The 17,818-nt window shown below is 36.2% G+C and overlaps 3 protein-coding genes and 1 pseudogene across 4 annotated transcripts; 2 read left to right on the top strand and 2 right to left on the bottom strand.

Annotated features, from left to right (window-relative positions):
* Window positions 635-1,184, bottom strand: LOC18590240. The gene has a single exon (XM_018127488.1). The coding sequence runs from the start codon at window positions 1,163-1,165 to the stop codon at window positions 929-931; it is 237 nt and encodes a 78-aa protein (XP_017982977.1). The 5' UTR covers window positions 1,166-1,184; the 3' UTR covers window positions 635-928.
* On the top strand, window positions 3,112-5,941 carry LOC18590239 (nuclear speckle splicing regulatory protein 1). 2 transcript variants are annotated; one of them, XR_001929454.1, is made up of 5 exons: window positions 3,113-3,395; window positions 3,514-3,636; window positions 3,852-4,070; window positions 5,053-5,571; window positions 5,677-5,941. XR_001929454.1 is itself a non-coding variant. In XM_018127459.1 (4 exons), the coding sequence occupies exons 1-4, from the start codon at window positions 3,234-3,236 to the stop codon at window positions 5,476-5,478; spliced, it is 930 nt and encodes a 309-aa protein (XP_017982948.1). In that variant the 5' UTR covers window positions 3,112-3,233; the 3' UTR covers window positions 5,479-5,741. The 2 variants fall into 2 exon arrangements, 1 of the variants encoding a protein (XP_017982948.1); XM_018127459.1 differs by having other exon boundaries at window positions 3,112-3,395; window positions 5,053-5,741.
* On the top strand, window positions 6,319-8,163 carry LOC18590238 (probable aspartyl protease At4g16563). Its single transcript, XM_018127436.1, has one exon. It carries the CDS (start codon window positions 6,554-6,556, stop codon window positions 7,955-7,957), a length of 1,404 nt encoding a protein of 467 aa, XP_017982925.1. The 5' UTR covers window positions 6,319-6,553; the 3' UTR covers window positions 7,958-8,163.
* On the bottom strand, window positions 13,692-14,931 carry LOC18590237 (annotated as a pseudogene).

Below are 17,818 nucleotides of genomic sequence, written 5' to 3'. Positions count from 1 at the left end.
GAGGTTTAGTTTAGACCCGTGGGATTTGGTGCGCTATCTATAAAAAGGAAGGATAAATTAACTAAAATAAATAACAAAAAAATAAAAATAAAAAGGGCAAGAAAATGAGGTTCGAATCGGCGATTCGCGCCTTTTGGTTGAGGGCAATAAAGTGGCGATTATTTGGCGCGCATAAGCTCACCAACCAAAACCCTATCTGTCACTTTTCCCACGATTAGGCGCCACTTTGTTGGGGCACTGTTGGGTTGTCCACATTGGGCTGGGTCTTTGGTAGATTTTAACCAAAACCTAGGCCCTTTTAAGTTATTTTAAATTTCTAAATCTAATCATTGATTGTTCCACGAGTTAATATCTTAGCAATTCAATCTCTCTTTTCAAATTTAGAAAATATTCTTTAATACGCGAGGCAGAGTCTTGGAATCATGGATGATCAAGATCATAATCCTAAATTCAAATTTAAATAATGCGTGTAACACTAAAAGGCGTCCCGTTTGAAGTGGGGTGGATATGCATCTCCAGAGTCAAAGCAACAAGTAAAACGAAAAACTCAAAGTTATCAATACAAAGACCTGCATGATGAAAGAAGGAACCTCCCATCAGATTTTTATCCATCCTGACAAAGATAACTTCCTCATTTACAACAGTAACTTGATTCACATAGCCACTGTATCCCTTCCATTTACCGTCCAATTCTAAGCATAGTTCACAAGCTTATGACATGGCAAAATATTTCTCCCCAAGCATTCATTTACAGTTCTTTTTACTACAACCTTGAAATTATCCAATCAGAACAAAAGATTATGTAAGGGTTCAACATTATAAACCTACACTGCATTCCGTATGATATTCTGGCTGATACTACACAATTTATGACTGTGATTGGTGAATTGTAATACAATGATTATAGGAGATATGTCCTCATTCCTCCTTACTTGAACAAATGGGCTAGATCTGGATCATCCAAGTCTACATCCAACCAACCATTCAAGCGCATGTACTCAATGTAATGATCTGGGGGTTTCACTGCACGAGGGTTTCTTGGAGTAAAACCATGAATTCTCTCAATATCCCAAGCAAGCCATCGAACATAAGCTTGGTCCAATGGTGGCACAATTTTCAAGAGAATCTCTTCTCGTTGTTCTTGCTTCACAGGCTTGTTTCCCATGATAAGAGAACCTGGCCAGCTTCAAGCAGAATCAGCCAGAAAAAAATTAGCAGTAAATTAGTACTCCATGAAAGAGAGATGCAATCTATTTGTCTTCTATTTGATTATCAATTTCAAACAAGTAATATATGCATATCCTCTCAGACCATGGGGATGCAATAAATCTAAAACAGATGTGCCTAAAGCTTTGTAGTTATACTAGAATAACAAGAGTGCACCCGAGCATTTGGTTCATTGGTTGGTGCATAATCCCCCTGCCTAAAGAATAGGGTTCGAATCCCCCTCTCCTAATTATAAAAAAATAATACTAGAATAACAAGAGTTCTTTTGACATCTACCCAAGTGACTAAAACTTGGTTAGGAAACAAGAAAGACAAAGCATATCAAGGAATTAACAAGAGCAAAGCTGATGCAGTAATTTGGTATTTTTTTATCTTCAAAATCATATATTAAAGCTCAGACCAGTGAAGAATCCCTAATTCTTCAAAAGCATACTAACGCTTTAATTTTGCAATTAGGAGTGAAGCAGGTGCCAGTTGACATTCATGGACTGCGAGAGCAATATGACTGACTGCAAGGGATTTGGACAAAGCTCCTCTTCTAGAGCATTTGTTCAAAATAACCATGTTGTCATTATGCCAATTGTTACATTAAAATAATAAAAGCAATCAGAAATATCTTTATCAACATAATTCCAAACTAGCAGGGTCTTGATAACGTCCCTTGAGGATCTTTTAATGTATTCTCCCACTTCAGTACACCTGCAACCACACTAGCATACACAAAACTAATCTAAAAGAAGTCAGCAGCTCTCCCTCACAAGAAATGTTGAACATAAAAGCTTGTGCTCTTACTCAATACATATTGCTCTTGATTTGCAAATTAATCACCAAAAAATTGCCAACCTTTGAAAGGCATGTAAGTTAAGCTAAATGCATAGGTGGTACACTGAGGAAGCTATATTCATGAACATCTTTAAACTTTAAAGCCTCTTCACCTGCAAAACTAGAAGTGTACTTCCAAAACTAACTAGGCAGTTCAAAAGATAGAACTTGCTGAAGACTGTATCAAAATCGTAATTTCTTAAAAACTAACAGATTAAACATGATTTACGGACAGGGAAGCTAAGCTAGCAACAAATCAATGATAAAATCTGGCCAAATCAACCCCCCCTAAACCCCCCACTGGTGAACAGCTAAGAACAAATCTAAGCATGTTGCAGCAAGCAGGGATTCATATTCCAATAAATACCAACGCCTTGTTGGTAGGATACAATACCCACCACTCAGGTTTGAAATCCTAGTGAAATGTCTCTAAATTAACGATTTAGACATCATAAAATTGATTCTCTACCCCCAATAATAATACATCGTAAAAATGGCTCAAGACGCACGGAATTTCGAGTTCTCTAAATAAAAACGTCAATAAATAAATTACAGTAAATGAAAAAATGTTGAATTTGGAGCAGTTTGGAGACTACTTACCTAACAAGTTCAGTAATCTGAGCTACTGCCCACGGAGAGATGAGATGAGCCGGAGACTACAAGAAACACCAGGACCGCGACATCGATAGACATTAAAAAGGTTAAAATCCCGTAAAAACGACATCGTTTATGGTGTCCCTGGGGACAAACATAAAAACATAGGTTAGGATTTTGTCTGTAAATTAAGTTTTACCTCCTACAAGTTGGACGAGAATCAAAATAGGTAATCTGAATTGTTTTAATTAACAATAAAGAAATGTATTCTACTAACAATAGAGAAATGAAAATTTGCATAATGAAAAAGTATATCTGGCATATATATATATATATATATATAGTATTACGCAAATTAAAATTTTCTAAAATAAAATTTTTTAATTAAATAATAAAAATTTAAGAACAAGCAGCGCAGGTTTACAAATTAGCACTAATAAAATAATATTGGATTAAAAAGAGCGGGTGGGAAAAGAAATCCAATTACAAAGATAAAAAGACTTGAACGCCCTTTAAATTGGCTAACGCTAGTTGGATCAAAAACAACTCCCAAGGAATTGGATGAAATTGTTGTCCTGAAAAAAATAAAAATGAAGAAGTACGGTTTGCAGCTTAGGGTTCCACCGTCGCAGCAGAAAAAGCCGGTAACAAGACCGCCGCTCCCTCCTCCTCTTGGCTTTCGCGACGACGACGATGATGACGTGGAGAGAGAGATTTCTCGGCAGGCTAGCAAGAACAAATCTCTCAAGGAGGTAAGATTCACCTTACTTTCCAGTTTGCCGCCCCCCCCCCCCCCCCTTTTTTAGAGTTTTTATTTTTTATAATTTAACTTAACTTTATATCTTTTTATTTTCTTTTCTTTTTTTGAAGATAGAGGAGCAACATAGGAAAGCGCTAGAGGAAGATCCTTCGGTGTTTGACTATGATGGAGTTTACGATGAGATGAAAGAGAAGGTTGTTCGTCCCCGTGTTCAAGATCGCGAAGAGCGACAGGTAATTTTTCTTACAAATTTGAGGATTTTTGTGGTTTCTAGGATTATTTGATTGCTTACGGTAATTATTCCTTTTGTTTTATGAAATGTGTTTTTTATTTTCATAATTCTGTATATAATAAAATAGCCGACATAAATATACATATAATTGATGAAAATATACCAGAGGATTAATCATTAATGTGAACTGATGAGGATGCTGGCTATTTTGTGCAGTCGAAATATATTCATAATTTAATTAAAAAGGCAGAGCAACGAAAGTGGGAGCAGGAGATAGTATATGAGAGGAAACTCGTGAAAGAGAGAAGTAAAGAGGATCACCTTTACGCAGACAAGGATAAGTTTGTGACAAGTGCCTACAAGAAAAAACTTGCTGAGCAGGCAAAATGGATGGAGGAAGAGCGCTTACGTCAACTTCGAGAGGAGAAAGATGATGTATGTTGAGCCTTGTCTTCTACTTCATGTGATGTTGCTTGTCACTTCTTCGTTTACTGGTTTGGTTCTATTTTTCATGTTACTCCACTTATGATTGACTGAATTGTTACAAGTCTTTAATGGTGTCTGACATGCCCTTGTGGCTCTAGATCTGTTGGTTCACTTGTACTACAATAACAAAGTTGTTTTAGGTGTTTCTCTCTGCTTGCACTTGACATGTTTGTTTGAATTAGTCTTTTCCTTGCTCCATATAAATGACATGCGAATCAGTCCCGTAACTTCTGCTCATCTTTGCTTGCATGTGTGTAAGCAATGTGATTCTTGTTTACCAACCTACCACAAAAAGGAAAAACAAATTTTCATCTGTTGCGCATGCTGTTCCAGTTGGGCTAATTGATGCTTCATGGCTGGTTTTTTTTTCCTTTGGCATCATATTTTCATAGTAGTTTTCAGTTATGATCTACAGAAGGCTATAGTGGATTGTCCATTGTTTGACACTAATTGATAAAATAAATAAATGCTGAAGTGATAAACTTCTTCAACCTCATGTTACTCCTATAAGCATCCCATGCATGTGCCCTGCTTTTATGGAAATTACGGGTTTGATTGCTTATGCCTTAATAAGAAAGCAGATTTAGGTTCAATTTGGTTGTCTACAGCAGGTCATGTAATCGTGCCATTATGGTTTTGCTAATTTAATATCTTCCTTCATTGGTCTCTAGTAGGTAGTCCGTCTGGCATGTTGCATATGAAAAATTGGGCATCAATATGTTTAGCAAGTAAAAATTGCACCATCTACTGGATTTTACGGTTCAGTTTCTAGGGATTAGCAAGTAAGAGTTGCAATATTTACTGGAATTAACAGTTCAGTTTGAGTAAGAATTGCAATATTTAGTGGAATTAACAGTTCAGTTTCTAACTCTGATATTACTTGTGCTTTAACTACCTGATTGATGGTCTTTTTTTATTTTTTTTGTTGAAGGTTACCAAGAAGAGTGACCTGAGTGATTTTTACTTCAACCTTGGTAAAAATGTTGCATTTGGGGCAAACGAGGTTGGACCAAGGATGCCAGAAAAGCATACTGAATCAAGGAAACCTGAGAGGAAAGATGAGAAAGAGATAGATGTTATCAAAAGAGTTCAGCCATTACCTAACTCAAATGCTCCCGAGTCTTCCGGTGTGACTGATAGGACTCAGGATGAAACAAGTTCCAGAGAAAACTTTGAGTCCCAAGATTCAAGGCCAATTACTGTTGATGTTCTTCCAGAGACTGCACTGCAAGAGACCTCTTCAGTGAAACAACCATCAGTTGATCAACCAAAACGTGACCATCACAAAAGAGGTGAAGATGCGGTTGCTGCAGCTAGGGAACGTTTTCTGGCACGCAAGAGGGCAAAAGAGCAATGATTGGCTACTTCTCTCCGGAGACGGAGTGACAAATGGGGAGACTGAAATCCTAAGAGACCTTTTGTTTATTGTACATTACAAATCTACAAGAAGGTTAAGAAAATTTATCATTTTGTTACCATTGAAATTCAATTGCATCTCACTTTAAATTTGTAATAGTTTGATCATGGTTATTTTTTCCTTCCTATTGAACTCCAGGTGGAATATAATGGTTACAAAATGATGGTCTCATCTGACGGGATGGTGATGGCTGGAGTAGTCGATTTTGATACTGTTTTTAACCTTAATTCAACATCGTGAAGCAACATTGAGCATGGTAATTTTGTTACATAGAACTGAAAAAATTTTTTAGTCACGGAGAGCACTGAATGTTTAGCCTTTGATTCAATCTAGGCCAAGGGTAAAATGTTGTTATCTCTCCCATTCTTGTATTCAAAGCAGTAAAGGAAATTCCTTTTGTCCATATGCAATTTACCTAGTATTAACTAGATGAGAAAAAAATAGAAAAAAGAGTGAAGAAGTGAAGGAACGTTGCAAGATCCTGAAGTAGAAAGGAGTGATTGGGTCACAGTAAACTAGTAACAGGTTGGCTCAAATGGTAAAATTCCAAACGCACAATTTTTACCACTTGTCTATCTTGAATTTTGTTATAAAAATGCAACATTACTCTAATTTCAGGACAAGACAGCATTGGGGCAAGTAGAGGTTTAGAGCTTTAGCTGGCTGGTTGGCTAGATGGTGACAATAAATAGCAGATCACGTTGCCACTGTCCACATTTTCATCACATTATGTGCATTCCTTGCATACAAATGTATACACAGTCACATTCTCCTTGCCTTGTATAGAGGAAATCACGACATTATCTCAATTGCCATTAATTCCCTTACAATAGTAGAAGCACATGCACCATGTTCACATCCGTTCCGCTGTTGTTCTACGTATAGTTTCATTTCATTACAGTTGAGCCAAATTTAACACCCAAACCTAACTCATCAAGCATTTCACTTATATTAAAGTAAGCTCTCTCAACCCCCCAAAAAAAAAGGTCTTAAAAATATCTTCGAAAAGCAAACCATGTCTCCTCCTTGTGATCTCTGTTTCTTATCTTTTCTGCTCTGCACTTTCCTCATCATCTCCTCTGCTTTGCATTTACCACTCGCACAACTCCAAAAAAACCCGTCTCCAGATCCCTACCAAACCCTCAACCGCCTTGCTTCTTCCTCCTTAAAAAGAGCCCACCACCTCAAAAACCCCCAGCCCACAGCCACCAAGGGAGGTGCTTCCCCCACCACCACCACCACCACACCACTCTTTTCCCACAGCTATGGAGGCTACACCATTTCCCTCAGCTTTGGCACTCCTCCTCAAACCCTCCCTTTCGTCATGGATACTGGCAGTGACTTCGTTTGGTTCCCTTGTACTCATCACTATCTCTGCAAAAACTGCTCTTTTTCTTCCTCCAACATCCCATCTTTTATCCCTAAACAATCTTCGTCTTCCAAAATTCTTGGCTGCCAAAACCCAAAATGTTCCTGGATCCACCACACCAACGCAACCCAATGTGATGAATGTGGAAACAACTCTACTCCCCAAAACTGCTCTCAAATCTGCCCTCCTTACTTTATCTTCTATGGCTTAGGAACCACGGCAGGCTTTGCATTATCCGAAACCCTGAATCTTGGAGATAGAATTGAGCCCGACTTCTTAGTGGGATGCTCCCTTCTCTCTTCCCACCAACCCGCTGGCGTTGCCGGGTTCGGCCGTGGCCTTCCTTCTTTACCTACTCAACTTAAGTTGGATAAATTCTCTTACTGTCTCATCTCTCACCGTTTCGATGACTCTACTAGTAGCAGCCCTTTGATACTTGATAGTAACTCGGATTTTGATAAGAAAAAGATTGGTTTAACCTACACACCGTTTCTCAAAAACCCCATTGTCCAAGGCAAAGAAGCCTTTAAAGTTTACTATTACCTTGGTTTAAGGAAGATATCAGTAGGAGGCCGCCACGTTAAGGTTCCCTACAAATATCTTTCCCCTGGAAATGATGGCAATGGCGGCTCTATAGTGGATTCTGGGACGACTTTCACGTTCATGGCACGTGAGGTATTCGAGCCTGTAGCTGAAGAGTTTGTAAAACAAGTTAAGAAGTATAGTAGAGCTCGTGATGTTGAGGATTTAACCGGGTTGAGGCCTTGCTTCCATGTGAAGGGAAGGGAGAAGGTGGAGTTACCTGAATTGAGGTTGCATTTTAAGGGAGGTGCTGAGATAGCGCTGCCGCCGAATAATTATTTTGTGTTGGTTGATGGTGGGGCGGCGTGTTTGACGGTGGTGACGGGTGGTGGTGTCGGTGGAGGGGAGGGTGAAGTGGGGCAGAGTGGGCCAGCTGTGATATTGGGGAATTTTCAGATGCAGAATTATTATGTGGAGTATGATTTGAGGAATGAGAGGTTAGGATTAAGGCCGCAGTTATGTATATAGTAAAAACCTATGGTCCAATATTTGGAAGGGGTGGGGCACTTGTTTGAAACTGTTGAAGAATTAGTTTGTATTTCGAGAAAATTGGGGAAGGAAATTAGAGTTAGTATTAATCTACGGTTTGGCCTTTTGATCTTCATTCATATCTTGATTATGCTGAGCCTGTAATGTAATGATACATTGTTAATTATATTAGGGTGTTCCACAAATCAACTTCTTTATTTTAAAGTAGCACTTTCATGTGGAAACGACATCATTGGCGGCTTCTCAGCAATCAAATTATTCAATACAATTACTGCAGAGCACTAGCAATCATTGGAGGCCTTAATTCCCCTCCTTTACCTCCTCAACTTTTCCACTTTTGACTTTTGAGGTGGGATCTTGGGCTTGGCAGGGTGTATGGCGATTTTACTTTACAATCTCCTTCTGTTTTTTCCCTGGAAATAAAGAGGGAATTAGTTTCACAAACGATCTGATCAAAAACTGGAGTTTAAATACACAAAATTTTGAGTTTACTGTCAAAACACAAGCCTTTAGATCATGCTCTGTACCAAAATCTATACTGCGATGAATCACAACCCATACATATAATATAATATTGTCTGCGACGAAGTAAAAGACTTAACTATCATGGGCTGTGATTTCCCTAGGAAAACCTCCTTGGAACAAAGTACAGTCTCTCCAATGCCATCTTGAGGCGGTAGTTGAAGGAATTTATGGCCTCTCCCTTTGGCCTTGACTTGAAGCAATTTGCTGGGTTTAGATGGCATGCAGAGTTCCTGCCATTTTTTAGTCCCAAAGACCTGTTCCAAGACTCTGACTAGATGGATTTGTATTGGCCTGTAGGCTCTGGCGCCCTGTACGGTTCAAGCTTTGCTTTGAAGCATTTCTTGATGGCCAGAATCTATTGATCACGGTCTGGCCTCTTCTATATGACCCCAGGTTGTGGCTGGATTCAGAAATTTTCAAATCTGCAATGCCTTTGGCTACGCTGGAAGTTACAAGCAGTTGCTCCCCTACTAGCATCCCACCCAGTACCAGCCACTTTGCGTATCTCAAAAAAACAGCTAGTGACTCCCGTGTTACAAAAATAGAAAGGAAAAGGCCTTTCAATAAGAAAAAATAGAAAGGTAAAGGTGATTTCAGTTTTGAATTAACACAAACCTGTTATACGGTGGTCTGCTTGCCGGGTATTCATGCTATAGAAGAGTCTTCTGAAATCACCTGCACTAATCGTCTGTACACAAGTTACAGAACCTAAATTAATTCACAATTTATTTATTGAAAATGTGAAAGCAAGATATTTTCTGGAAGCGAAAGGGGAAAAACACTGTAGGGATATACAGAGTTAGTACGGTTGGTGGAGAGTAGAGGATAAAGGGAGCAAAAATGACATAATGGTGATCTAAGAATGAATCAGGAGAGCCTAGCCAGCTTGCAAAATGAAAGCATAATTGCATGTTGCTACAGCTATTTGGTAATTAACAGAAAAAGTTACAACAGCTGGAGCTTCATTATCATGAAAGAAATTATGATGCATTGAACTTGAAGCATTTAATACTTATAATAATAAAAGATAAGTTAGCTCGTTAGGATATTCTACACCCTCTAGAGTGTAGAGGACGAGGAATATGTAGGTTTCTATACGGCAGCTGAAACAGCAGGGATGATCTGCAACATTTGAGACAATATGAGAGCCAAATTGACAGAAATATCTGATTGCTTGGTGAATGGTGATGTGTATGTATGTATGTAAAACAATATGTCATCAATTTGAGCATTAATTTCTAATCAGCTTACAAGATGCTGGTGGTAATAGCAAAGCCAAATAATTCATCCGATCCAATGCGGCGTTGCATAGCAGGAAAGTATTCCTGCCAATAAATGAGGATATCAAGAGTTGCAGCAAACGTTTATAGCGAGGAGACCCAGAGCCCAAATATGAAACAATTTCCACAGAGTTTTGGGTGTGCATTCAGATACAAGTCCCAGCGGTTGTCTCTTCAATCTTTCATTCTATGTCGTATGGTATTCCATTGTTCAGAGAAAGATGGCTACATTTGATGTTGATGCCTATTTTAATTCTAATTTGCCGACGATTGAAGATCAGTAGAGAGATTTTACATGATCTGACGCTACTCAATATCAAACAATTTGCTGTTACGTATACATGGTTGCAACTTGCATGAGATAATGCAGAATTTCCAATAAATTTGATTACTAGGCAACAGGAGACCGGATTCCGCACAAGTCAAAACAAAAAAAGGTTGTTCCGACAGGTTTTCGGTCTTCTTGGGCCGGGGCAGGCACAATGTGGCCTGAAACCCAAAGGCCAATCTATTGAGACTTCTCAATAAGGCTTAGCTTAGCTGGGCTATATGCAATGTGAAGTTAAGAAAACCTTATTTCAGAATACCCAAAAATTATATAATTAATTATTTCATTGCTCACAGCTAATGTTTTTTGTCTAAGGAGTTGCAAGCAATTATTTTTTATTTACCTTGGCACTAAATTGCAAGCATTAACTTGTACCATGGAATAAGACATGACAATGTAATCTGATATCAGGTTTTATTGCCTTGTAGCATGGTGAGAGTAAAGGTCATTTATAGTACTAGTCTACTTTTTTTCTTTTCTTTCTGCTGAATCATAGCTGAGTTGTGCATTTACTTTTTCACCATTAACAGTCATTCTCTTTCTTTCATTTTTTTTTCTTCTTTTACGGGTTTTTTGTTTTGTCAATTAGTTATTTGGATTGAAATGTGAAATAATAAGATAGAGAAGAAAGATTCTCTCTCTTAACAACTTCTGCTCACAGTGAAAAAGCTTGCAAACAAAATAATAATAATAATTGAAGGGAAGTGGGGTGAGAGTATGGGTAAGATGACGACGATGATACATGTATACATTTGATTTTGAGTCTGTGCAATAGTAGCTAATGTGAGGATAGGCTTTGCAAGATGACAATATGTGGATAGAATCCACCCTACACACTTTTCATATGGCTTTTTGACAACATTGGAATCCCAAAAGCAACGAATGAACGAATGACCTAAACATTCCCATAACCTGTTTTCTTGTACATTAGTGCCCATAGCATCTAATTGACACACTAAGAAAGTCTCAAAACAAGGAATTGATTTTTCTTAAAGAAGGGTTGCAATTGCATGGCAAAGTTTTGTTGGGTGATTCTTATTCTGGCTATACATAATAATAACCTTTTTATCTTTTGATTATTTTTAAGTTCTAAAGCAAACCTTTGTTCGATTATTATAGATGCTTAATTTTGATTAACTATTATTTCTTAAAGTATTGTATAACAAAATAAGAACAAACGTAAAACAGTTATTTCATATGTTATGCTACATAATGGGAACAAGCGTGGAATAGCTATTTTATAAAGATAAATGAAAATAACTCAGAACAGATAATAGGATTCATGAGTTATCTTCACGTTTGGGATGTTTTAGAGAACTTAACTTGGTGGCTCAGATATGAAAATAGTTAAGAAGACTTTCTCTTAACTTTTCTTTGAAGCACATGTGTTTTTTCTTCCTTAAAGAGTTTGTGTGGTACATCATCAAATGTCACTACTCTGGTATCCAAAACTAACGTCCACTACCCAATTACATGATTATTCATTTAATATCCCATAAGCCATTTTTCAACGTGTTTTCCATGATAAGAGCATTCTCCCATAATTAAGTGTCATATCCAATAAGTCGTTCTTTAATGTGCTCTTCTATAACAAGCACATTCTTTATGATTAAACGTGTTCTTCCAATTACTCCTAAGAAAGTGTTCCCATTTAATATAAATACGAGAGTCTTGGAGGTTGAAAGGCAATGAGAAATTATTAGAAACCCAGCAAAGACTATCATCAAAACTCTCAAATCTCTTCGAACTATTCTCTCTACTCAACTTTTCTCATCTTTCGCCGTTTTCTCCACCTTTGTTTATTCTTCATCGCTTACCACAAAAGCACTTATACTTCAAAAACTACTCTAGTCTTTCTCTTCGTCGCCTCTAGCGCATTTCGTTTCACTTATTACAACACGTCCTCTCTCCTTAGTAGAAGAACATTCTACAATTAGCAATCCTTCATTTGATAATATTTTCAACAATTTCATTAACTTTCTACCCTATACAGTTCTAGTTGGATTTTATTATGATTATTATTTTCAAAATTCTAATTGATGTCTATATGCACCTTAATCTTAATTTACCCATGGGCGGATGCTTGTACAGTTATGGGTGATGGTAGCCTCCCACAATTTTTAAAATTGTTTATGTACTATATATTTTCTCTCTTAATGATCCCTTTAAAATAATTTCTAACTAATGCAAATAAAGAATAATAAAATGACCCAACATACCTCATTCAACTATACTCTCCTTAACTTTAAATTTCAACATATTAGTTTTAAAAAATTTTAATCCTTATTTCTCTTTGAGGAAAAAAAACCCCTTGTTCCTCTTTACCTTAATCCCCCAATAAAAATTGACTAGCTTTATCCTTGAATTTACCCAAAACCAAAAGTACATCTTAATCCTTGAAATTTTTGTAGTAAAATGCACAATTCATCCATAACCTTTATACAATAATTTATTTTCATCCTAAAACTTTAGAATTTAATTTTTAATTGTGATTTTTTAAAAATATTTTAAATTCATTTATTTCGTCAACTATAATAAATAATTAACAAAATATGTTATCTAATGTGGCATAAATTCTAATCCAAAAAATCAAATGAGTCCTCTTTTTACCACATATATCCAGGCTACCATTTTCTTACCACATGGACATCCATATACATATTTATTTAGACTATGGTATCAGATTTTGCGGTGCTTTAATGATGGTTGACGCAATGGATGAATTTAAAACATTTTAAATGAATTCAAAAATTAAAAATTCAAAGTCACGGATGACAATGAAATATATATTACACAAAAATCTTGAGTCGTAATTAACCCCCTAGCTATTCTCTTATTACAAGACATGAAGTTGGTTGTAAGAAGAACCAAACTAGTGGTTCGTAATAATTCCCAACGTACGTAAGCAGGTGAAGTGATCACCCTTCTTTTAGAATCAGCAAAGCCTAGCCTAGCTTTTATAAAGTGTTTAAAAAAGAAGATACAAATATTTCTCCCCACGCAAACTCCTCTACTATATTTTTGTTTTAGTATTTCTCAAGGCTTGGATCTTACCAGAAAAACCTTCCCATGATTTCACTGGTGTGGCCCATGAGCTCTATTAATTGCACCTAACATGTGTGGACAAAAGTTTGCAGACGAAAAACATTGCTGGAATCTGGAATTGGTCTTTTGCTGAGGTCTGATCAGGCCTGGAGGAATGAGCAAAGTTTCTCAACCGACTGACCCCAAAGAAAATAATGAGCAGAAAAACTTGATTTGGTCAATGTTTGCTGTGTAGTTTAAGCTAAGAGAACGTGAGTTGAATTGCTCGATGTCCTGCTGCGGTGGAACAGGATCCAAAAAATATGCTATTAGACAATAAACTAGTAATATACGTATTCTTCAATCGAAACCAAGGCTTAATTTCCCCACTTCCAAAATGTAGAAGAAAAAATCAGAAATATGATTCACTGGACTGAAGAACGTTGCCGAGGCTTCTGCAGTTTCCAAGGACGTAGGACTACCGTCAAACAACTCTAGAATTCGATAACCACTTTCGAGATTAAGAAAAAAACACACACACTCACTGCTGCATGCATACACTGAAGGACCCTTTTGTAATTTACTCAGGACAAGATTAACAAAGAATTTAAAGCCCTGGAGTGGGCCCCAGCTAGTCTGGCATTCTTTCCCTTTCTCTCTAGTCTTCGTTCATCCACCACAAATTTACTCCTTCACTAGCTACAATTACAATTACGATTACCATTGAAACCAACATTCAACTAACTTCAAAGTTCGCCAACTTCTCTGTTCAAACAAAAAGAAAATTAAAAATTATAGAAATCTGTTGAACTGCAACCACAAAACTTGACTCCACGGTTGACTACCTTTCAAGGGGAGTGGGCAAAGGTCCAAAATTGAATCTCGGAGCCTTCAATTTGGAAGAAATTTCTTTGTCATCTTAGCTTGACAGAAGAACTAAAAAGACTGAATATATATAAAATGTGAAAGCAGTCGCATATTATATGAAAAGAAGTCATATAACCGACAATAAGGGAAAAAAACTAGAGCAAAAATAGGTTTTCTCGGATGGGACAGAAAAAAACTAGTTAAGAGAAACATCCACGCTGCAAATTTGCACAAGCTGATACTTAATAACCGAACCGACTTGGATGGCCTTAGTTCGATCAGTGAAGGAAATATAAGCTGGACAATTCGCGTTAATTTGATACGGACCTGAAATCCAAGTCCCAACCTTCCATTTCAATTGCCCGAAAACCTTGATGTTGAGCAACACCAACCCCGCATTCATGTCCTGGCTCAACCCTGCCTCAAGAAATGGAGCCACAGGCACAGCATCTCCGTACAAAAATGGGGACCAAATCGTGAGGTCCTGGTGACCCTGGTAGGTTCTTGGCAGCAGTGTGGGTAAAGTTATCTGCTGGTTACGATAAGATGCGTACATATCGAGTTTCTGGTAGTAAATGCCGATCCTGTCGTTGGGATTCCTGGAAGATAAAGTGATTTGCATGTTTGAAGTAAGAAAGTTTGGAGCTGTGAGGTTGAAAGCGTAAATAGTCACATCCTAGAGGATGAACCGCGGCTTAGCAGGGTGGAGAATCGCCCATACAAGGAAAACCACTATGGCAAAGACGATCAAAAACCCAACAATGGCTAGCACTATGCGCTTGACGAGCTGTTTCTTGTGGTCGTGGTGGCCACAGTCCTTGGCCATCATGACTACAGGTGATGCAGCTGGTTTTGGTAGAGTTGGTTTAGGCGGTGGAGATGGCAAGATCTAAAGCTGAGAAAATAAGAAAGAGATCAGAAAGCTTTTTGGGGTGATAGATTTAGCAAGAGGGAAACACTGAGATGAGACTCATATATATAGAAATGTGTATTAAAGTGAGGGGAGAGGAGATTAATTTTGCGATATGGTTTTGATGGGGTACTAATTTAATGTGCAATTTTTTTTTTTTTTTGTTATTTTTCATGTATATGATTGCAAATTGGAGTTTAGACAAAAGGGAAAATAGAATTAATGTAAATTGGCATATGGTAGGTGGTTGGTGCAAAATGAGGGATATGAGCGTTTTATTTGATGCAACCTTATCTTGGGGTGCATTCCTGCTTCTACATCAGGGCAATTGTACATTCTGTCCCACCAAAATTCAACTCTTGGAAGCAAAAATATAATAATGGGATGGTTATGTTTAACTTAGTCACCGACCATATGGTGTAGGATTTCACTTGTGTTAAATCCAACTCGTCTTTAAAACTAAAAAGTGATAGATGGAGTATCAAAGAGGGTAGAAAATGGAAGTGTTGAATCCAGGTTTTTTTCTCCAGGAGAAGGGTAAGTAAAGAAAAAGCTGCCTCTTTCTGAGCAGCCTTCAACTCTACATGATGATTAATTAGTAATTACTATGTGCACATGAGGTTGAAGTGAAATTGCAGGGAAAGGTAATCTTATAGTATTAAATTGGTTTGTCATATCTAGCTTGGGTTGTAATAAAGTTGCTGTGAGTAACTGTTTATGAATGTACAATTAACTGTGGCTACCTAACATGCTCAGTTTTTGACCATTAAGTTGTTATATAATCAGCATGCAGGAACACGAAATTTTATGGCTGTAAAATTTAACTTGAGGGTAATTAACTTACTCCCATTGCCATTGGGTCATTTTGTGAGATTATGATACATTTAGCCCAAAGGTTGACAGCTACAAACATTGGAACTATACGTTTTCCATTTATTTGCCCGTTACATATACCTGCCTTTCCACCAAAGATGAGATATGGGTCACCAACTCTTGGCCTCCTGTCTTAATAATAATTCCCTTCTAACATCTGTTTGATAACCGAAAAATAACTTGTTGAAAGAAAATTTTTTTTGTGTAAAATATTTTATAAAAAAATTTAATATTTTTTATTGTTTGGATAAACTGTCGAAAACATTTTCTGTTGTAAGATCATTTTATGAAAAATATTTTCCATTATGGTGTAGTTTTTCAGATGTTAAAATAATAAATAGGAGTTGAGTAGAAAACAATATTGATATTTGATTTTTACTAATTTGGATCAAAATTAAGAATGGAAATGAAAATGAATAAAATCAATAATGATATTTTTCAAAGTATTTAACCACAAATCTGTAATGAAAATAAACTCTAATTTAAAAAAAAAAAATTCCATCTTATCACTTTTTTATCATGACTATAAAAATATAAATATTTATCAATTGTGCAAGATAACCAAAACCTATACTTATAAATAAGTATTCATTGATTAATAATTATTAAAATAATTTTTATTATAATTATTTGTAAGATTTAAACCTATTATAAATGTGTATTCATCAAATGATGATCATTAAAATATTTTTTATTATAATTATTAGTCAGATTTATTCCATTTATAAATAAAAATTTTAATTGTATTGAATGGTTTCATTAAAATAATATATTTTTTAATTTTAATAGTGTTGTATAATTTAAATATTAATATTTTAAATTTAAATATTATTTTTTTAATATTTTATGTTAAATATTAATATTCATCAAACTTGTTAGCTAGGATTTTAAATTAATTCTAATAGTTTATTCTCTCGAAAAAGAAGAGGGCTCTGCTTGCTAGCTAGGATTTGTGTAGTTTACTATTGAATCTTGACATTTACAAAATTTTTGGATAATATAATGGAGAAAGGGATGTTCCTTTGCAAACAATATATAATATGGGATGAAACGAAGATATGCAGCATGGTCATGGACATGTCTATCATTGTTATTCGACGTTAGCAGCCGATCGATTATGACCAGCTGTGATTTGATTTGCTTAAAGATATGATCATATGATTATGTCTCTTCTAAATCATGATTATTGTAAGGGCCAAAGGGTAAGTTGTTAGTAGAATAAGGTTGTTGAAAAAAGGCTAAAGAAAGCGACCACAAAGATTCCATTTTTTTTTTGTTTGTTGTTTTTTGCCTTAACTTCGAAGGGAAACATGCTGGTAAATAGACTTTTTTATAAGTAATATTTAATCTTGTCCCTAGTAATTAAACCAACAAATCATTTTAATCAACCTCTTTTTTCACTTTATTATCTAATAAAAAAATTTTGGTTGAATTAGATGGTGTCTCCAATATGCATCTATCCTTATGAACTTGTGTCAAATTTCCAAAAAGATCATGAATGCTTAAAAATAACCCACCAATCTTAACATGATTTTCCACGCATTACTTTGTTCACTTTGTATTCATCCAACTTTGTAGCTGTCCTCAAAAGCAGAGAATATGAAACGCATTCATCAGGTCACATGATACAAGAATATACCTTCAACATTTATCATCAAACAAAAAGACAGAAAGAGTAGGTTCTCTCTTTTCTTCTTTCTTTTCTTAGCCTGATTCGTTCTGAGTAGTCATCGGGGATAACTGTATCCATATAAATTTGCAAGTTCCAATCAAGATTTTCGTTGAAAACAATATATATTATTACTTATAGTATATATATAGTGTGTTCAAATATGTTGATCCAGCTCATTCCAAGTTTTGCTATTGACCAGAGCCGTAAAAAAAAAAAAAAACCCCAAGTTTCTCCACCTCAGCGACTTAATGGGCTTGGCTATTGAAATATGTTGATCCAGCTCATTCCAAGTTTTGCACATTTTGGACCTACTTTTTTTAATTTCAATTCAGGGATTTTGAATTGATCAATAATAATTTAA

Source organism: Theobroma cacao, chromosome 9 (assembly GCF_000208745.1).
Source record: "Theobroma cacao cultivar B97-61/B2 chromosome 9, Criollo_cocoa_genome_V2, whole genome shotgun sequence".
Taxonomy (NCBI): Eukaryota; Viridiplantae; Streptophyta; class Magnoliopsida; order Malvales; family Malvaceae; genus Theobroma; species Theobroma cacao.
The sequence above is the reverse complement of the archived record's forward strand: the minus strand, read 5'-3'. Positions and strand labels throughout refer to the sequence as shown.

Excerpts from the sequence above, each read along its gene's own strand:
- LOC18590240 (XM_018127488.1), bottom strand. The coding sequence starts at position 1,165 with ATGGGAAACAAGCCTGTGAAGCAAGAACAACGAGAAGAGATTCTCTTG.
- LOC18590239 (XM_018127459.1), top strand. The coding sequence starts at position 3,234 with ATGAAGAAGTACGGTTTGCAGCTTAGGGTTCCACCGTCGCAGCAGAAA. Across the intron at positions 3,396-3,513 it reads AGAACAAATCTCTCAAGGAG|ATAGAGGAGCAACATAGGAA; the intron begins GTAAGATTCACC and ends CTTTTTTTGAAG. Across the intron at positions 3,637-3,851 it reads AAGATCGCGAAGAGCGACAG|TCGAAATATATTCATAATTT; the intron begins GTAATTTTTCTT and ends TATTTTGTGCAG.
- LOC18590238 (XM_018127436.1), top strand. The coding sequence starts at position 6,554 with ATGTCTCCTCCTTGTGATCTCTGTTTCTTATCTTTTCTGCTCTGCACT.